The 22587-nt window shown below is 38.5% G+C and overlaps 1 protein-coding gene across 2 annotated transcripts in view; it reads left to right on the forward strand.

Annotated features, from left to right (window-relative positions):
- The first annotated feature begins 11710 nt into the window (after positions 1-11710).
- TPK1 (thiamin pyrophosphokinase 1) overlaps positions 11711-22587 on the forward strand; it is a 357348-nt gene continuing 346471 nt past the window's right edge. The window contains exons 1-2 of one of the 2 annotated variants that reach the window (XM_036864409.1): positions 11711-12500; positions 12894-12952. In XM_036864409.1, coding sequence (XP_036720304.1) covers positions 12910-12952 — 43 coding nt within the window. In that variant the 5' untranslated portion in view covers positions 11711-12500; positions 12894-12909. The remainder of the gene's footprint in view (positions 12501-12893; positions 12953-22587) is intronic. The other variant, XM_036864408.1, reaches the window with a different exon arrangement.

Genomic DNA, 22587 nt, shown 5'->3' on the forward strand with positions numbered 1-22587 from the left:
CAAATGTGAAGACAACAATAGACAACTTCAAGGAACATGAAATATCAAAGTAACATGACACCACAAAAGGATCACAATAATCTTCTAGTAAACAAACCCGAAGACATGGGAATCTGCAGTTTATTCAATAAAGAATTCAAAATAGCTATTTTAAGGTAACTCAATGAGTGACAAGAAAACACACAAAGACAATTCAGTGAAATAAAGAGCACAATATATGACAAAAAATGAGAAATTAAACAAAGAGATAGAAATCATAAAAATGTACCAAACAGAAATTCTGGATCTAAAGAATACAATGAATGAAATGAAAACTGCAACAGAGAGCACCAACATCAGAATAAAACAAGCAGAAGAAAGAATCTGGGAGATAGAAGACAGGAACTTTGAAATTATCCAGTCAGAGGAAAACAAAGAAAAAGAATGAAAAAGAGTGATGAAAGGTTACATGATCTATGGGATACTATACAAAGAACCAATTTGTGAATTATTGTAGTTCCAGGAGGAGAAGAGAGAAAAGAGGTCAGAAAGCTTACTTAAAGAATGAAATGAGGGACTTCCCTGGTGGCACAGTGGTTAAGAATCTGCCTGCCAATGCAGGGGACACGGGTTCGAGCCCTGGTCCAGGAAGATCCCACATGCCGTGGAGCAACTAAGCCCGTCTGCCACGACTACTGAGCCTATGCTCTAGAGCCTGTGAGCCACAACTACTGAGCCCGTGTGCCACAACTACTGAAGCTCACACACCTAGAGCCTGTGCTCCGCAACAAGAGAAGCCACTGCAATGAGAAGCCTGTGCACCACAACAAAGAGTAGCCCCAGCTCGCCGCAACTAGAGCAAGCCTGAGTGCAGCAACAAAGACCCAATGCAGCCAAAATAAATTAATTAATTAAAAAAAAATTTTTTTTTAAAAAGAATGAAATGAAACCTTTCCAAATCTGCAGAGAGATTTGGATATACAAATTCATGAAGCTCATAGGTTAACAAACAAAATCAACTTAAAAAATTCATCTCCAAGACACATTATAAAAAACTCAAAGCACAAAGTCAAAGAGAGAATCTTAAAAGAAGATCTTTTAAGAATCTTGAAAGAAGAATCTTAAAAGAGGGTAACTTACAAGGAAACTGCCTCACGTCTATCAGGGGATTTCTCAACAGAGACCTTACAGGCCAGGAGAGAGTGAGGTGATATATTCAAACTTCTAAGACAAAAACTGCCATCCAAGAATTCTTTGCCCAGAAAATACATCCTTCAGAAATGAAGGCAACATAAAGACTTCTTACAATCAACAAAAGCTGAGATCACCACTAGGTATGCCTTATAAGAAAGGTTGGAGGGAGTTCTTCAAGCTGAAATGAAAAGACGCTAATTAGTAACAGGAAAACATATGAAAACATAAAACACACTGGTAAATGTAAGTGTATATTCAACATCAGAATACTCTAATACTGTAATATGGGGGAGTATTACCCACTTAACTCTCGAATAATGGTTAAAAAGACAAGAGTATTAAAAATAACTATAGCTATAATAATTTGCTCATGAATACACAGTATAAAAAGAAGTAAATTGTGACATCAAAAACATAAAATGAGGTGGTGAGGAGTAAAAGTTTAGAGGTTTTGTAAGTGATTGAAGTTATCTGTGTAAAATAGACTGCTACATTCATGAGATGTTTTGTGTAAGCCTCATGGTACCCACAAAACAAAAACCTACAGTATATACACAAAAAATAAAGAGAAGGGAATCAAGGCATACCACTATGGAAAGTCATCAATTCAAAAAGGAAGACAGCAAGAGAGGAAGAAAAGGAACAAAGGAGCCAGAAAACAATGGTATTAGTAAGTCCTTACCTATCGACACTTACTATAATGTAAATGGATTGAATACTTCAATTAAAGATATACAGTGACTGGATGGATTTTAAAAAAAATAAACAAGAACCAACTACATGCTGCCTATAAGAGATTCACTTTAACTTTAAGGACACACATAGGCTCAAAGTAAAGAGATAGAAAAAGACATTCCATACAAGTGGAAGCCAAAAAAGAGCAGGGTAGCTATACTTATATCAGACAAAACAGACTTTAAGCCAAACATGGTAACAAGAGACAAAGAAAATCATTATATAATGACAAAAGGAACAAATTATCAAGAAGACAGAACTTTGTAAATATATATGCTCCCAACATCAGAGCACCTAAATATATTAAGCAAATACTAACAGATCTGAAGGGAGAAATAGACAACAATACAATAATAATAGGGGACTTCAATACCTCACTTTCAATAATGGATAGATCATCCAGACAGAAAATCATTAAGGAAACATTGGACTTGAACTATAATTTAGACTAAATGGATTAACAGACACGTAAGGAATTTTCCATCTAACAGCAGCAGAACACACATTCTTCTCAGAAACACATGGAACATTCTCCAGGATACATCACATGTTAAATCCCCAAAAACGTCTTAGCAAATGTATAAATTTGCAATGTATATTCTCAGACATTAGAAGAACTAAACTAAAAATCAATGACAAAAATATATCTGGAAAATCCCCCAATATTTAGACATTAAACATCACACTTCTAAATAGCACATGGATCAAAGAAAATTAGAAAATATTTTGAACTGAATGATAATAAAACCCAACATCTGGGAATTTGGGGGTGCACTTAAAGAATGCTTAAAGGGGAATGTATGGATTTAAATGCTTATAGTTGAGGAGGAGAATATAAAACCACTAACCTAAGCCTCCTATTTAAGGAGCTAAAAAGGAAGAGCAATTAAATCCAAAATAAGTAGAAGGAAAGAAAGAAGAAAAATAAAAATGCAAATTTATAAAATATAAAAAGAAAACAATGGTGTGAATTGATAAAATCAAAACATCTTTTCAGAAGATTAATAAAATAGATAAAACTCTAGCTAAGCAATAAGTAAGAAAAGAGAGAAAACTAAATTGCCAATATCAGAAAAAGACAAAGATCATCACCTTGGATCCTTCAGATTTTGAGAGGACAATAAAGGAATATTAATATTATTATATCAATAAATGTGATGGTACAGATGAAATGGAAACATTTCTAGAAAAACAGAAATTACCAAAACTGGTACAAGAATAAATATAAAACATGAATAATCCTGTATTTCTTAAAGTAATTGAATATGCCATTTAAAATATTCCTGTCTAAAAAACTCCACGCTCAAGTGGCCTCACTAGTAAGTTATATCAAATAGTTAAGGAAGAAATAAAACCACTCTTACATAAACTTTCAGAAAATGCAAGAGGAAGGAACTTTTCTCAACTCAATTTATGAGGCTAGAATTACAGTGAAACAAAAACTGGGAAAGGAATTCCTTACAAGAAAGGCTTACTAATACTAATATTTCCTCATGAACATAGATGCAAAATATTTAACAAAATGTAAGTCAAACCTAGCAATATATAAAATGGATAATCCATCATGACAAAGTGGTATTTAATTCCAGAAGTTAAGTAAGATTGGTTTAACATTTGAAAATCAATCAATATGATTACCATAGTAACCAAATTAAGTAGGAAAACCATATAACCTTCTTATAATAGGTGTAAAAAAAGACATTTCACAAAATTTACACACATTTACAGAGAAAATCTTAGCAAACTAAGGAATAGGAGGGAAATTTCTCAATCTGATAAAAGCACATTTCAAAAAAACCCTACAGCTAACCTCATAGTTAATGGTGAAAGACTGAGTACTCTGTGCCTAGGTTTGGGAACAAGGCATAGTTCCCAAAGGGTCTGTTCTCAGTTTTTCCTTTCAGAATTATACTGGAGTTCCTAACCAGTGCAATAAGGCAAAAATAAAAATGAATAAATAAAAGGCATACAGATTAGAAAGGAAGAAATAAATCTGTCTTTATTGCAGACAATATGATCAATAGATTTGCAGACAACTTGATCTGTAGATTCTAAATCTACAAAAACATGTTAAATGACTAATAAGTGAATTTAAAAAGATCACAGGATACAAGGCTAATGTAAAAAATAAATTATATTTCTATATATTAACAACAAACAACTGAGGTTTAACAGTTGATGTATAAATATCCCTCAAGTAGGAAAATCCTGAAATACACACACACACACACACACACACACACACACACACACACACACACACACACACACACGTATTTCCCATGGGATTCGGCTCCAGTCTCCTATAGTGGTACCTGACTTATGCACCCTTCCTTTGTTGCCTTCTTTAATATTTGGGTTGGCCAAAAAGTTTGTTCGGTTTTAAGTACAAATAAAAGACATTTTTCATTTTCACAAAGAACTTTACCGAACAATGGATTCACTAACTGAACGAACTTTTTGGCCAACCCAATAACTCCACTCTCTACAAGGGGTTCTGCACCTCCAAATAAACTACTTGCACTTAAATCCCTGATTTAGATTTTGCTTCTGAGAAACTCAAACCAAAGTGTATGACAATTTGGTGTGGCCTAGAGTTGAGGAGGTAATGACCAAACTCTTGAGTGACTAGAACCTGGGAGGTTAAAAAAAAGGGGTCCTCTGCCTGCAGACAGGCTCCAGATTGCAAGTAGCTGAAATTGGGGAGTGCAGGCTTGCCCAGGTCTCTGCAATGTGTGGTACCAGCCTAAGCACACAGGAGATGTTTTGAACTGATTCCTTTATCCTTCCATGCATGATGCATGTGATTCTTTCACCAATGCGGTGAGATGATGTCACGTTCAGTTCACACTGATGACTGCAAGCAAACAAAAGATAACCAGTGGAGAGGGGACAGCAATGTCATCTTGGCAGACTGTTGACCCTTTATCTCTTCACACTCCAAAGTTGAGCATTAATCCCAAAGAAGCATCAGGGGGTGTGAGACAGCAGGATGCTTTCTCCTCCACTCAGAATTGCTAGCCCCACAAGTCTAGTCTGGGAGGTGGGAGAGGATGAAAATTTTGAATCAAATATGAGACCTAAGTTTTATAATGAAAAGCTCTGAATCTTAATAACTGAACCTATCTCAGTATTTAGTTTTTACCATAATATTTAATTTTCATATTAAACATATTCTAATACTAAAAGAAGCATATTTTAATACTAAAAGTGAACAAAAATTATGAATTGGAGTGATGTCCTCAATGAGTCTCATATTTACCAGGTGGGAGTGGGATGGGGGTCAGGTGGGTTTCAACAAAGCACAGCTGGCAGTAGTTACAAAAAATAAATATGGGTAGACAGAACTACATAAATTGTGTATATATATATATATATGTACATATATATACATATATAATATGTTATATAAAGAATATATATTCTTGGGGCTTCCCTGGTGGCACGGTAGTTGAGAATCTGCCTGCTAATGCAGGGGACACGGGTTCGTGCCCTGGTCTGGGAGGATCCCACATGCTGCAGAGCAGCTGGGCCCGTGAGCCACAATTACTGATCCTGCGCCTCTGGAGCCTGTGCTCCACAACAAGAGAGGCCGCGATAGTGAGAGGCCCGCGCACCACGATGAAGAGTGGCCCCCGCTTGCCGCAACTAGAGAAAGCCCTCGCACAGAAATGAAGACCCAACACAGCCATAAATAAATAAATAAATTAATTAATTAAAAAAAAAAAGAATATATATTCTTTCTCAGATTCTTTCCCATTATAGGTTATTACAAGATTTTGAATACAGTTCCCTGTGGTATACAGTAGGTCCTTGTTGTTTATTATTTTGCTTTTTAATACATTAGACATTTATCTTTATATGGCGTGAAGTAGAAATTGATTTTCATCATTTCCATGAATAGATAATTGCATCAGAATATTTATTAAATATACCACTGTATTTTTTCCTCTAATTTAAAATGTCACACATAAACTCAATTCCCACATATGAATTTGTTTCTGACCTCTATTTTGTTCTATTAAACTGTTTCTATGCTAGTGATACCTTTTTAAAATTACTATGGTGATATATATTTTTCTATACCTAGTAGGAAAGTCTCTTCTTATTGACCTTTTTTTTTTTCCCCCAAAAAAATGTTATTCTTCTCCTGGTATACTTACAAATCAGTTTGTAAAATTCCATAAAAATCTTCATGGTACTTTGAGAATCTAAATTTATTAGATTTATTTGGGAATTCTTAATTTTATTTATTTTTATTTTATTTTTAGTGATAATGTGTCTTCTCAATCAAAAACATGTATGTCTTATTATTTATGTCTTAAAACAGGGCTAGTTTTTAACATGATTTTTATATATAGTGTATGTATACACAATGAATGCGTGCTATGTACTATGCAGGGTGTTTGACACTCAGGATACGGCAGTGAACAGATCAGGCCAAGTCCCTGCCTCATCATGGAAAAGGTCAGTACATAAGTTAACAAGATTAAGGGTTCTAAAGAAGAGAAACAGTGTATAAGATAGAGAGTAACTAGGGGAGGTAATTTTACAAAGGAAAATCAAGGTAGGCTTCTTCGAAGAGGTAACATGTGAGCTGGGAATGAGCCAATTATGTAAAGAACTTGGCGAGAGGGGAAGAACATACTAGGAGAGGGAAAAAGAAAATAGAAAGATTTGTTCTGTTTAAAAACACAAGGGAAACAAGCATGTGAGGAGAAGAGTGAGATAAGATAAAGCTGGAGATAGGAAAAGTCCAGATTATTCAGGACCTTTTCAGTTTGGGTTTTATTCTTAAAACAGCTGATGAGTTTTAAGCAAGCAGGGACATGATCAATTTTACAATTTAAAAAGGGAGCTTTGGCTACCATGTGAGGACTAGATTAGAAAGATACTAGGGTGGAGAAGGGCAGCAGTCCGCAGATATTACAGAGCCTGGTGAGAGACAAGCTAGTTGGTGAGTTTGCTCTGCACGTCTGTTTTCCCTTACCTGTTTAGTAATAACACCCATTCTTATCTGGTCCTACTGCATCTCATCTAAGTGATTACACTTCCCAGCCTCTCTTAAAGCAAGATGGAGCCACATGATTAAGTGACACCTGACAATTATGTTTAGACAAAAGCATTGTGTGAGACTTTCCGGAAGCCTTTAAAATGTGGAACTTGATCTGAGCCTCTGCTCCGGGAAAACAGTGCAGGCTAAGAAATTCCCCACCCTCTCTCTTTTTTTTTTTTCAAATGAGATATAACTGACATTATATTAGTTCCAGGTGTATCCAGCTCATCATTCTTTATCTCATGAATGATTAGCTGATATTAGAAATGTTTGTCTGCTTGAAAGTAGCTAAACACACACATAAACATCTCCTGTTCAGCTGATTGAGGAATGACCCTGATTGCAAAATGACCCCAACTGCAAATCACCCCACCTGAGACTCGTCTATACCTCCCTATAAACATCTGAAGCAAAACCACCCAGTGGAGGCACTTGGATCTTAGAGGATCTAGGGTGTGATCCCTGTTGCAGTAGCCTGAAAAAAATCATCTCAATTGTCAGATGCATTTTGTCTTCCACACCTTTTTATAAGGTAGGTGGTGTATCTTCTTCACTCTTCCTCCTTTCTTTCTAATGCTTGAAATGTATAGGTGAAGGAGAACAAGGAGGCTTCTGGGAGCACGGGGTGGCATACATTTAAAATGAACTCTATCAGACGGCGTGGCTATAAAAGGGCTATAAAAGAAAGGGTTATAAAAGAAGCACAAAAGAATGTAATCAGCTTACAGAGCAAAGTAAGATTAATTGTGAGAGGCTTGAGTGAATCTCAGGGAAGACTTTTCAGAGAAGATGATACTCTAGATAGGCTTTAAAATAATGAAAATTTTGATTGATAGTTGAGAGGAAATGACAAGGATGATTGAATCTTGATCCATATTGACCTCAACAGGCTGGGATAAGCGATCAGTAGAACAAAAGTTGGCACCTTACTGAGTTTATGGAATGAAAGAAAAGGCAAATTAAAGTTATTTATCAAGGAGTGCAGAAGAATAATGATGCTAAGGAAAGAAATGGAGACTCTGGGAGGAGGAATAAATTAATGATTTTAGTTTTAGCCACTTGAATCAGAGGTGATGGTGAGATATTTAAGTGGAAATATCCTAAAGGCAGCTTAATACTGTTTGAACTGTTAAAGTGAGATCAGGATAGACACACATTCTGAAGCTGAGAGAATGATTTGATTTTCTGAACAAAAAATGCTGAAGTAGATGAGGTGATAGAAGCTGATTGAAGACCAGAAATTCCAAGACCACTTAGTGGCAGCAGTAGGGAGAACAGCTGTTGAAGGAAAGAGGTGTTAGCACCTGTGCTCGCAGCTTTCCTCTGGTAGCTTTCCCCCAACAGTTGTTTGGAGGAACACTGTTCTGCAAGATTTTAAAAGATATACCAAGCAAACAGTGTTCCATGCTCCAATAGTTTTGAGACATTCTGGGTTTGGAGGTAAACATGAGATGTTTAAAGATGTATAATGTGCTATAAATCTCAAAGGAGGTTGGTAACAGTGTGCAGTGTTTTCAAAACTTATTTCACTCCAGAAATTTTTTATTATAAAATCTTTAAAACAACATATATTTTGAACTCCACCAGTTCAAGAAAATGGGGGCAGAATGGAAGACAGTTGGGGAGGGAGATGGGAGAGCTATCTGTGTATCGTAGAGAAAAATGCATAACCTATTACTAGAGGTTCCGTCCTAGCCCATGGAACTTTTGGGGATCATAGGATCCATTGAAAATTTGGTTGAAGCTACGGAATTTCTCCTCTGAAAATTATACCATGTATGTATATATGTTCCTTTCCCTGGAAGCCCAAAATATGACAGGGATTAACAATAATGACCATTAATTTCCTTTTAATAAACATTTTCACAACCTTAAATTTCTTTACTATGCGTATTGCAAAAATATTAAGTAATAGAATACAAACATATATAAAATAGAAAGTGATATTTCCCTGAGTCTGCTGCCTCCTATGTACTCCATCCCTTTATCTCAGAGGTCATTTTTAACAATTCTCTTTGTACGGTTATCCAAATACATTTAAATAATATAGGTAGGATTTTTCCTACCACTTGCATTTATAAAATTTACTCTGTCATAGATGTTTTTCCACATGAGGGCATATTGATTTAGCTTATTCTTTTTAATAATTGCTGATATGATGCACTGTAATTTTTCATTTTTTCCCACCACTTATTAATCCATTTAACAAACATTTATTGACTCTCTATTATGGGTGAGGTATCTTGTTTGCCTGGAGAAATAGCAATGAACAAAACAGATATGGTTCCCACTCTTAGGAAGCTCTCACGCTAGCAGGGGAGAAAAATCATAAACAAGTAAACAAGTAAGTTAAATAACTACAGATTGTGAGTATAGCTCTGCAGGAAAACAAGTAAATTAAATAACTACAGATTGTGAGTATAGCTCTGCAGGAAAACAAACAAACAAGTCTAGATGAAATAAAGAGTAACCAGGGGAAGGAAGTCAGTTTTGTGCTGAGGCTGGATGGATAAGTCAGCTGTGAGAAGAACTGGAGAAGAAGCATTCTAGGCTATTGCTAATAGTTATTGCTATTGCAAACAATTTCATTATGAACATTCAGTAAATACTCACTGATTGCTTACTCTTTGCCAGCAACTGTGCCCGAGTGTGAGGATTGAAAAGGGAACAATTAAAATTTGGTCCTAGTTCTCTTGGAGCCTACATTTTAGGGTAATTAAATCAAATACAAAGACGTCAACATAGGGACTGGAACATAATAATTACTCAACCAGTGTCAATTTGTCTGATTATTTAAAATATTATTTGCAATCTGGCAAGCAAATTTACCTCATTGTTCAAATTTGCTCTCCGAATGCTATTGATGCTGTGTTTTTCACGTTGTTTGCCATTTGAATACCTTCTGTAATTTGCCGGTATATATCCTTGTAATAAAGAAGAACACATCTGACTCCATATTGGATCTGTTTCTTTTACTTTAACCTTCCTTTTCTATTGCTTTTGCTACAAGTTAATCACTAAAGGGATGTTGCCTATGGCTTAGAGTATACATAATGGCCCTTCTCCCGGAACCCTGCCTCCCACATCTGAGCCTTAAGCTAAAATACTTTTGTTTGGCTCATAGGAAACATCCTGACTAGGCCCACCTATGAATGGCTGCAGGAAAAAAGAAATTAACACATGCCCTCCAGGGTCTGGCTGGAACCAGGGAATATTTACAATAATGTATCACTTTTTTTTACTTCACCTCCTCCCTTCCCCCTCTTTGTCCTGTAAAAGAACTAGCATCGAAACCCAGACAAATGGTTCTTTGGGACACTAGTCCACCATCTTCTCTGTCTGCTGACTTTCTGAATTAAGTAGCTATTCCTTGCCCCAACAAATTGTCTCTCAATTTGTTGGTCTGTCATGGGGCAAGCAGTATGAGCTTGGACTCTGTAACATCCTTGGTCATCCTTTTACTGGTCTGTTTGCTTTTTACTGATATAGATACAGCAACCACTTGTCTATTACATGGGCACCGTCTCCCTCCACCTCCAGTCTGTTGTCTTTTAGTTTCACTAGTGGCATCTTGAAACGTGGACTTTTGACATTTATTGTGGTTAATATTTCAGTTTTCTTCGGTAATGACTTTGGGAGAAACTTGAGCTAGATTACACATAAAAACTTTGCAAAGATGTGTGTTACAAATATAAACAAGGATGTCATAAGGTGTAAGTGGAATACCTCTCATATTGATGGAGAGGGACAAACGTTTGTTGCAAACCTGTACGTGCTAGGCACCTGCCCAAATGTTTATCCATACCAAGTCATTTGATCCTTACAGAACCGTTCCAAAGTAGGCAACGTTGTTCCCACTCTATATCTGAGGAAAGTGAGGTAGAGTTCCAATGTCTCACAGCTAGTAAGTAACATAGTTGAAATGGCCCACCCATGTAACTGTGATGGCAAAGTCATAATATTTAATTTTACAATGATAACTGTAAAGTCCCTAGCAGTTTGGTCTAAAGTGGTCTGTGAGATAGGTGTACCCTTGGCTTAATAGTGGTGAATGTGAAAAACACCTGCAAGTTCTATTTGATCTGGCAGCTGAAAAAGTTAATGAGTATGGGCAATGTTGTACTTTTCTATGGTCGCATCACTCCTGGAACATTGTGTCCAGTGTCAAAGATAAACACAGCCGGGTATTAGTTGAAGCGTTGAAGATAGATTTTGTTTAGTAACTACTGACAGTCGAGAAAGAGCTGAGTTCCATTCCTATTTGTGGAGAGGCGACTGGAACGTTTTAAAGGGAGGATGAGAGAGGGGGAAGAGTGAGAGCTCAATAGAGTTAGAGAAGTGAAAATTGCAAAGCTTCGGTCAGTATAAAGGCGACTAGACCAGCTTCATTTGCTAGCTGGCAGCTGCGGAAGTGAGGAGTCTATGCTCCCACAGAGACTGGGAGACAGAGGCCCTACCCTTCCTGAAGATTGCCTCTGCAGGGAATGGCTCTCAGGTCTTTGAGAGAGATGCTTCTGAGTCTTAAGAAACCTATTCACAACTTCAAGCCCTTTGGGAGGTCAGGGGCCTGCCATCAGCTGTTGGCTAGAATTTCCTCAGCTAGGCATTTTTATGGTTGTGTGTCCTAGGGATCCACCTTATACTGACAGAAACCGTAATAAGAGTTGGTCACGTCTCTCAGCGCAGGGGTTTGCACGAGTTGTCACGTGCTGACAGTAGGGCGGTTCTCAACAGTTGTCAGAACCACAATTTATGAGCAACATTAAATACGGAGGATGGGAACCACGATGGTGGAGTCTGAAAATCATGTCCTATAAGAACCTCGAAAGAACAAGAGTTTAGCCTGGAAAACGTAAAGCCTAGGGAGTCTAAGTCTAGAGATCTGGTTTGCTCAGTCTTGGAAAAGGCTACGTGGCCACAGAATGAACTCTTGAAGTTGGGAGTGTTGGAGCGAGCGGAGCTGCAAGTAAGCAGCTTAAAGTTCCTGCCAACGAAAACATTCTGTGATTGTTGCAACCAAGTGAAGACTTTAACGAAGGCGTGCTCCTTAAGTACACAAGCTGCAAGCAAAAGATCATAAAGAATGAGGACCGAGAAAACGGGCTCTGGATAACTTGGGACGTTTGCTTGGCTCTGATGCCAAGCTGACGAAGGGTGACGGGGAAGTTAACGCTTGGTTTGGAGCAAATAGCGGCCTCCGTGCCAAAGTTCAGTGACAAGCGCTCGGCAGAAACACCAGCGATGGCTTCAGGGCCGAACTAGCCTAGAAAAGAGGGCGGCGCGGGAGGAAGGCGGCGGCCGGGAGAGCGGACAGTCCGGCGCCCTCACCCGCCTGGACACGCGGTTCAGGCGGGGCAAGCGGCTCGCACGCGCCTCCGGCTCCCGGAAGGAGGCGGGGCCGCCTCGAGCGCCGTTCCCTTAAATCTGCGAGCGGGGAGCGCGCGTCGTCGAGGTTCCTCAGCCGAGCGCCGAGCGGTCGATCGCCCTCGCTCCCGCAGTCTGCGCTCCGCTCGCTGGTGGCTCCACCCGCCATTATGTAAGTGCGACAGCACCCCGGCGCGCCGCCGTCGTTCCCTGCGTGCGGGTTGCAGGCCGGGGCGGGGAGGAGGTGGCAGCCCCTCGCCGCTCTGGCTCCCTTGGCTCCCCCGGTCCCCGGATGGTGACGGTGGCGCGGGGAGACGCTGGACGGGGCGGCCCTGTCGAGGCACGCGTGGCGCCCGCATACTTTGCCCCGCGCACCCTGGAATCCCTCGGGGCTCGAGTCTCCCGCGTCCCCGCCGCCGCGCGCCCTGCCTGCCGTGCCCGGGCCCGCACGCCGGGAGCGCGGCTCGCTCCGTGCTCCGCCCCGGAAACCACGTGTACTGGCGATTTCGCGCGCTGTTTAATTAGCTAGAAGTTCTAATGTGGCGTTTTTGTGTTTTTAATGCAGAAACAAGTAATCCGTTATGGAGCATGCTATTACCCCGCTGGAACCCCTGCTTCCCACTGGTACCGTATTTCTTAACACGTTTTACAGTGACATTGATGTGCTTACCCCCAGAGCCCTGATAAGGTTAAGAGGGCTGGACTCTAGACCCAGAATGGTTTCCAATCTGCCTCACATTTCCTCCAGTTAGGCATATTACTTAACCTCTCTTGTGTCTCAGTTTCCTAATCTGAAAAAAACGAGGATAGTTTTTAGTCCTTGCGGTGTAGAGTTGTTGCGAGGGCTAAAAGATGATGTATTTTATGCCCTTCACCTGGAGAAGACTAAGCCCTACTTGTAATGTGAGCTCTTAGGCTCTTAACAGTCTGAACTAATCTCTTAACAGTAGAACATTAGACGCCAAAGGGGTAAAGATCAGTCTTTATTGCCTTTATTATTGCCTGTCCATGGTGCCCGTTTGTAATCCATGGAAAATGCCTGAGGTTACCCAATAAAAAATGCTTTAAAAATGTAATACTCAAGAATTTTTATTATTTCTAAATGTAAAGTCATTGTAATTCACATGGAAATAGTTGGAAGAATGAGTTCTTTGAAGCTAATTGTCGCATTCATTATCATGTGTAGTAACTGACTTGTGTGCTACTTTCATGATAAACATTTTTTATTTACCAGTTTTTATTGTGTTTCTGTTGTGTAGAACTTCTGGTTTATCAGTTCATCAATTGAAATAGAATGCATAGCTTTTTTTAATGTTTAAAGTTTTCTGTAAACCCATGAATTGACGAGTTTTTTTTGGGGGGGGCGGGATATTGAATTTGATTTGAGCTTGTCAGCTTTCCCACATCCTGGGAGTATTTATGGTAAAACAATCAAAGAATAATAACAGTGAACACTGACTCCTTCCTCTCCAGTCATTTGCTGTGCTAAGTTGTTTATATATACTTTATATCTTATTTTACAGGTAAAGGAAACAGGTAGTAATGGAACTAGAATCTGAACCCAGATATGTTTACATTGACTTGGTTAAGAGGTTGGGTGTTTCATCATAACTAAACAGCTTCTCCTAAGTTAAGAAAAGCACTGGCAAACATAAATGTTTTGCAAATGAAATTTCATAGTTCTGTTATCCAACAGTAGCGGAACTAACAGCATTTCCAAGAGAAAACATTGGATTCAGGTGGCCTGTTGATGTGAAGATTTGTTACGAAATCTAAGTACTTTAGGTTTAGTAACAAAGGAGGATTTCTAGTGTTTTCTAGGTTTAATGAGATATGTCATATAGGTGGTGCTGCATAGTAAAGGTTAGAGTGAGGCAACAGGGTCTCTGGGTTTAAATCTTAGCTTTGCTGGTTGTGTTTCAGTTTCTTCATCTATAAAATAGGAATCTTTCGCAGGGTTACTGTGAGTATAAATGAGTTGTAAAACATGTAAAGCACTTGGCTTCAAGAGCGGTAAGCTATTAGATTCAGTAGTAAGGCTAACATGGTTGGATCTCTGGGTCAGTGCTGAGATAGAAAAGGTCTGGAACAATAGAAAAGTAGGAAATAGTAGGAAACACAGGCAGTTCTGCTCCCTCTGTGTTTTATCAAAGGCTTAGGAAGGAGGCCTGGACTCGTCAAGTCAGACGTGTGTAAGCTCCTCACTGGGACAGGGCATGTAGGGGAACTGTCAAGAACTGTGATATCCTCTATGAAGCACAGATCCACCAGGCAGAATCCCGAGCTCCTTGGAGGAGATCTTTGGGATTTAGTGGTTCTCCTAGTTTCTTCCTGTTCCTAAGGGTAAAAGTTTATACAGATTCCCATCTCTTCTCAAACACTGGCCTAGAAGCACGGGCTCCCTAGAAGTTTACTTCGACTCTAGATAAATTAGAGATGTTTAAAAACAGAAAAGCGTATGTTGAGGGGCCCTTGCAATGCCTGGCCTCTTATAGGAATTCGGTAAGTATTCGAGGTTAACTTTACATTTAGAGGGATTCCCTTCATCAAACAGACACTTAATACTTTCTAGCAGAGAGGTAGTTTTTGTATTTATAACTTCTGTGAATTTAATTTTTAGGCATGATGTACCTGTAATGTGTACCCAGATTTAGTATAGCAGGCATCCTGACAAACTGATTCTCTTCAGATTAACTAATTGCTAGGTGGACCAAAATGCACATCTCTGGAATGATCATTGGCTCAGGGAAATATATATTTTTAATGTTTGTTTTTTGTAACTGATGTAAATGGTTATTATTTAAAGAAAAACGACTAACCTAGAATGTGAAAGTTTCCTGTAATCCCTCTTCTGGAAATAACCATTAATTATTAAGGTGGCATTTTTTTTTAATATATTTTAAAAATTTATTTGGCTGCATCGGGTCTTCGTTGCGGCATGCGGGATCTTTCGTTGCGGCGTGCGGGGCTTCTCTCTAGTTGTGGTGGGCGGGCTCCAGAGCGCACGGGCTCAGTCGTTGTGGCACACGGGGCTGTAGAGCATGTGGGCTTAGTTGCCCCGCGCGGCATGTGGGATGGATCCCAGTTCCCCGACCAGGGATCAGACCTGCGTCCCTTGCACCGGAAGGCAGATTCTTAACGACTGGACCACCAGGGAAGTCCCAAGGTGGAATGTTATATAAATACTTATTTTTCTACATATAGCCCAGTATATTATTATTCTTGTTTTAAATAAAATGGATTTATATTATAAATTGTTTTGTAAATTACTCTTTTGGAGCAGTGGGTGAAAACATCAAATTCTTTTATTACAAACATTTTATGTGCTCTTTGTTCATTTTTTTTAAACAAGATAGTATTTCTATATGTTAAAAAAACAATGCAAGTCAGTAAATATTACAAATCTTATTCAATGATTATTTAACAATTCATGTATTGGGCAGTATCCAATGTAGCAGACAGAAAGGAGCTTGGAGGAGCTGTACAAGATGAAAGACTTTATAGGCAGAAGGGGGCAGGAACAAGGAAGTTATACTCACAAAAAGTAGCTTGGTTCTAGCAAGGTCACTTTCCTTTAGGGGATGGTAAGGGTCTGTCAGGCAGATTACTTCACTAGTGCTGATAGGGTAATTCCTGATTGGCTGGTTTAAGATTCCATTTTGGGGAGAGCTGAAGCTGTTCATAATTGGGTTAAGTATTAAGTCTGGGTTTGGGGATGTGACTCCATTCTGGGCACTGCAGGGAAAAATCTCCTTAGCAGAGATTGTCATTTTAAACCTCTAAATTGTGTTTTTCTAAATTTGTGTGTGTGTGTGTATGATCTGTTTTATGCCCTTTCCTGCAACTTTTTTCACTTACTACTTTATGATGGTCCATATGTGTAGATATCCCAACTTTTTTTTTTTTTTTAACGGGCAGTATAGACACAAAGGAACTAGGCTTTCTTAATTAATTTATTTATGGCTGTGTTGGGTGTTCGTTTCTGTGCGAGGGCTTTCTCTAGCTGCGGCAAGTGGGGGCCACTCTTCATCGTGGTGCGTGGGCCTCTCACTATCGCGGCCTCTCTTGTTGTGGAGCACAGGCTCCAGACGCGCAGGCTCAGTAATTGTGGCTCACGGGCCTAGTTGCTCCGCGGCATGTGGGATCCTCCCAGACCAGGGCTCGAACCCGTGTTCCCTGCATTGGCAGGCAGATTCTCAACCACTGCGCCACCAGGGAAGCCCTAGGCTTTCTTAATAGACATTTAGGTTATTTCTAGTTTTTCTTATTATAATCTATAATGCATATCTTTGATTATATTATTTTTGCATATTTATGTGAGTTTATCAGTAGGATAAATTTCCAGAAATGGAATTACTGGATCTAAGGATATGTTTGCATTTCTATTTTCTTGAGGAGCTGACAAGTAGCTACTGTATGTCCTTTGATACTAGGTGCTGTGGAGGATACAAAAGTGATTCCTTCTATCCAGGAGCTTACGGTCTTGTTGGAATCAAGAACAAAACAAGACAGAGTCTAGTTCGATGTTGAATTATGTCCGATAGGACCCACATAGGAACCGTGGGGACTGGGGAGAAGGAGATGAGGGCAGGCTGGAGTAGGCAGAGAAATGATGGGATGGACAGGTGTCAAGTGGGCACCCAGAAAAGCACTGGATTTAAATTGTGAGAGGCCTGGGGGGAAGCACAAGAGCACTGCAGGCACGAGGCCTTCCTTGAGTGAGAGCTCATTGCTGCATCTGGCCATGAACTAATTCAGTTCATCTGGTGGCGAGTGAGGAAGAAAGAAGTTTGGAGAGAACAGGTGGAGGTTTTGGAAGAATGGTTGAGCAGTGAGGGTATAACCACACTGTGGAGGATAGAGAGATTTATTGCAAGGTAGGAGATAGAAAACTTTCGAAAGTTTGTGTCCTTCCGCCTTTGGAACATTTTATATGAAGCAGCCTTTTATATATCTTGAAACTCAATTAAATTGTGTCATCCGTGTCATGGTTCAGCATGGCCAGTCATATACAGGTCAAAGTCCTTATCCTGACCTTAAAGGCCCTTCGTGATCTGACTCTTAACCACCATTCCAGAATACTTTTTTTTTATCACTCACCTCTCTGTGTCCAAGCCAAGCTGAACTCCCCACTATTTACTTACGTGAACATTTATTGGAGCTTCAATACTTTGGCCTTAGCTTATGCTACATTTATCACCTCGAATGTTCATTTTCTGTCCTTAGAATTGTTATTATAAAGTTTTAGCCATTCCGGTGAGTGTGTAGAGGAATCTGTGGTTTTAATTTGCATTTCCCTTATGGCAGAATGCTGACCTTGTCACTTGTTTATTGGTTGTTTGTACATCCTTTGTGAAATGTTTGTCTCTTGACATTTTTCTTTTTCTTTTTAAGTATAGTTGATTTTTAATGTTTCAGGCATACAGAGTGATTGTTATACATATATCTGTAGCTATATCTATATATCTATTCTTTTTCAGATTCTTTTCCATTATAGGTTATTACAAGGTATTGAATATAGTTCCCTGTGCTATACAATAGGTCCTTGGTGTTTATCTATTTTATGTATAGTAGTGTGTATCTATTAATCCCAAATCCCTAATTTATCCCTTCCCTCTATTTCCCCTTTGGGAACCATAAATTTGTTTTCTATGTCTGTGAGTCTGTTTCTGTTTTGTAAATAAGTTCCTTTGTATCATTTTTTTAGATTCTACATAAGTGATATCATATGATATTTGTCTTTGTCTGACTTCACTTAGTATGATAATCTCTAGGTCCATCCATGTTGTTGCAAATGGCATTATTCCTTTTTTTTATGGCTGAGTAATATTCCGTTGTTTATATATGCCACGTCTTTTTTATCCAGTCATCTGTCAGTGAACATTAGGTTTCTAACGTGTTTTGGCTATTGTAAATAGTGCTGCTGTGAACATTGGGGTGCATGTATCTTTTTGAATTAGAGTTTTCATCTTTTCCGGATGTGTGCCCGGGAGTGGGATTGCTGGATCATATGGTAACTCTATTTTTAGTTTTTTAAGGAACCTCCATACTGTTCTCCATTGTGGCTGCACCAGTTTACATTCTCATTAACAGTGCAGGAGGGTTCCCTTTTCTTCACACCCTTTCCAGCATTTACTATTTATAGACTTTTTTTTTTTTTTTTTTTACGCCATAAGGTTTTTTTAAATTTTTTTTTTTTTTTTTTTTTTTATTATTTTTATTTTTGGCTGTGTTGGGTCTTCGTTTCTGTGTGAGGGCTTTCTCCAGTTGCGGCGAGTGGGGCCACTCCTCATCGCGGTGCGCGGGCCTCTCAGTATCGCGGCCTCTCTTGCTGCGGAGCACAGGCTCCAGACGCGCAGGCTCAGTAGTTATGGCTCACGGGCCCAGTTGCTCCACGGCATGTGGGATCCTCCCAGACCAGGGCTCGAACCCATGTCCCCTGCATTGGCAGGCAGATTCTCAACCACTGCGCCACCAGGGAAGCCCATTTATAGACTTTTTGATGATGGTTATTCTTGACATTTTTCTATTGGGTTTTCTTTGATTTTTTAAATTTAATTTGTAGGCGTTTTTTCTTAATTGAGATATAATTGATATATGATGTTGTATTACTTTTGCTTTGGTACATGTATATATTGCAAAATGATTACCAAGTAGGAGTTTCTTTATGTTTTCTGGATACATAGTTCTTTAAGTCTTGATTTTCTCATCAATAAAATAGAATGACACTTTCCAAGGAGAGTTATGAAGATTAAAAAGTATCTGTAAAGTGTTTAACACTGATACATAGTAAGAATGCAGACATTTTAGTTATTTTGCTCATTGACTTCTTAACGTTTTATCTAAAGGTTTTTTTAAATTGATGAAGAGTAATGTTTAACTGGTAAGCACATACTATTGCTATTTTAAACTCTGTAAATATAGGTGCATTTTCAAAATATTCTTAAAAATCTGGATTTTTTTTTTGCTTTAGTGTCTGTGATCATTTCAGTTTTTATCATGAAGCTTTATATTTAGAACTCCATATGTTTGAAAGTAAAGTATTTTAAATACTTCATAGCTAAAATAGAAGTGAAGAGTAAAACCATCCTCAGAATCATTATTTTACATGTGCTTATTTCACAAACCGATGACGTAGAGCAAATAATTACAGAGGTTTTAATTTCTGGCTTACTAAAAATACTGATATTTAAACATTTTTGTATACTTTCACAACATAGTACGTATGCATTATAAAAAGTTAGGAGATACGGATAAACAAAAATGAAATAAAAATGCTATATTTCAGCCTCTCAGAGATTACCACTGTTATTTCCGTGTTTGTGAACATTTAGTGTGTGTATGTTCATATTTATATCCCTCCAGATATTTGCTGTGTATAAATACAGTTAGGTATTTTTAAACCAAAATGAGAACATACTGTGAGTTGCTTTATTCTGTTCATAACTCTACTTTTCCATGTCAAATGTCACTGTCTAATACCCAACCATATTTAAATTTTCTCATTTTCAAAACAACTTTTCCAGGTGCTTGTTCCAAACTAGGACTACCTGTGCATTTGGTTCAGTCTTTTTAAATCCAGCACAGTTGTCCCTCACATTTTTAAATCCCCCTTAACATGGAGTATTGACATCTATTTATTTATTTATTTTTATTTTTGGCTGCGTTGGGTCTTTGTTGCTGCGCGCGGGGGCTACTCTTCGTTACGGTGTGCAGGCTTCTCTTGTTGCGGAGCACAGGCTCTAGGTGCGCGGGCTTCAGTAATTGTGACTCGCGGGCTCAAGAGCGCAGGCTCAGTAGTTGGCACACGGGCTTAGTTGCTCCGCGGCATGCGGGATCTTCCCGGAGTAGGGCTCGAACCCGTGTCCCCTGCATTGGCAGGCGGATTCTTAACCACTGCGCCTCCAGGGAAGTCCCAAGTATTGACATCTTAAATAAAGTGTTTATATCCCTCTTAAGTTGATCTGATGGAATAAAAAAATACAGCAGTTTGGTATGAATCATCATTCACTTAGAAGTATATATAATAAACTCCAACTGAAAAGTTCCATTTTATTTTCCCCACATTTCTTCATAAATTTGTGCTAGAGAAAGCCTTTTATCTGTCACTCTCCATTTCTTTGCAAAAAGATTATATACATTTAAATTTTAAAAGGATTCCTGTGACCATAATGCTCTTGGGAGTTATTTCTTCCAAACTGAATTATACCATTGTTGAGGTTTATTATGAATCAAATTACCATTTTAAGTATTATGAGCACACACTTGATCAAGTCAGCATAATTATATTACACATTTTTGTAACAACTAACATTTACATGACACTGTGTGCCGGGCATAGTTTTAATGCTTCAACAGAGTAAAACCTATAGAAAAGTTCTGGAACTAGAAGTCTGGGTTTGAGTTTTAGGCATCCTCTTCACTAGTTATGTGACCTTGGGTATGTCACTCAATTTCTTAGAGCCTTAGTTTCTTTATGGAAAGTAGGAATATATACAAACGTGAACTCCTTGGTCAAATTTAAGCTAGTATAAAGTATAAAAAGCAAGTTTAAGTAGAGTCTATGCATATGTAAAATACTTCGTATTAGATCAACTTTATTATATTGATTATTACATTTTGAAATCCATTCATTTTTCTAATTCTCAAAGGAGATAGCTATTTATTTAGTAAATGTGTTCACTTAGGGCTACCAAAACTATTCTTTTTCCTGGATGCTGTATTTTTCTTCCATGCTTGTTGAGTTTATTATTTCTAGGTGCACAAAATTATTTATAGTGGTCATAGTTTTTTGATGCCTCATGGTTAAGTGGAAATGAATCTGGGAATATCTCATTCAGTATAGTATTCCTGCCATCTCTTGTATTTCTGGAACTTAATTTCCATGGGAAATGCCTGACTAAGTTTGTAAAAGGAGTATAAAACCTGAAGATGGATATTAGCATTCCCCACTTTACTAGAAGCTAATTTGGGAATCCCTGGGTAATCTGTATCTAGAGTTTTGGCTCCTTTGTAATATAAATGTGTACTGGCCACCTGCGTTAGTAGTTCTGTGCATTTTGCAGCAACAGATCTCAAGAACCCTTGGTGACGACATTCATTGGTACCAAACATAGTCCTAAACTGTTAACTCCCTTGTGTAATCTCTGTTTAGCAAATCCTTATAAGAATGACATAAGGGTGGATCTGAGTTATTTGCATTTGCCTTTATTTTTAAATTACAGATGAAAAATTCTTCAGTATATAGTAGCAAGATGCTTCTTGGTCACGTATGCCAACTGATTAAGCGTTCTTGTTAGACATTCTGGTTTGTTCTCTTCTTTAGATCTGGGCTATCTAATATCTGTGGCTGTTGAGCATTTGAAGTATGGCTGGTGCGACTGAAGCACTGAGTTTGTAATTTAAGTGTGAAAAGCAAAACCGCATCAGTTATTGGAAAAATTTTAACTGTTTGGAACAGTGTAGTAGTTTACTGGGGCTGCCATAACAAAGTGCCATAGATTGGGTGGATTAAACAAATTTATCTTCTCACAGTTCTCGGGCTGGAAGTCCAAGACTAAGGTGTTGGCAGGGTTGGTTTCTCCTGAGGCCTCTCCTTGGATTGCAGACGGCTGCCTTCTCTCTGTGTCCTCACATGTTGCCCCTTGGTCTGTGTGTCATCTGTGTTCTAATCTATTCTTATAAGGGTACCAGTCCCATTGGATTAGTCCCACTCATATGACTTCATTTTGCCTTAATTACCCCTTTAAAGGCCCTATCTCCAAATACAGTCACTTTCTGAGGTGCAGGAGGTTAGGACTTCAGTACAGGAATTTATGCGGGACACACACAATTCAGCCCAAAAGAAATAGTGTACATCAGTTTACTTTTTCAGCTGTAAACTTTTCAACTTTTAAAAAAAATTGACTTGGTCCACATTTCAGAATTCTCATGATTACCAAGTAAGGGAGGTTTTTATATCACTCCAATTGAATATAGCTGGTGGATGAATTAAAAAGTCAATGTCAGTCTTACTTAGTTGCTGTTTTGTACTTCTATACAAAATTTTCTCTATTCACTCAACCCTTCCTGAGTATCTAAATTTCATATGTATTTTAAAATTTTCTAGTGGCCTCTTTAAAAAGGTAGAACAGGTGAACTTTATCTTTAATGTCTAAAATGATATAATTTCAACATGTAATGAGAAATAAACGATTGTTAATGCAATAGTTGACATTTTTTTGTACTAAATCTTCAAACTCCATGTTTAGTTTACACTT

This window comes from Balaenoptera musculus, chromosome 9 (assembly GCF_009873245.2).
Source record: "Balaenoptera musculus isolate JJ_BM4_2016_0621 chromosome 9, mBalMus1.pri.v3, whole genome shotgun sequence".
Taxonomy (NCBI): Eukaryota; Metazoa; Chordata; class Mammalia; order Artiodactyla; family Balaenopteridae; genus Balaenoptera; species Balaenoptera musculus.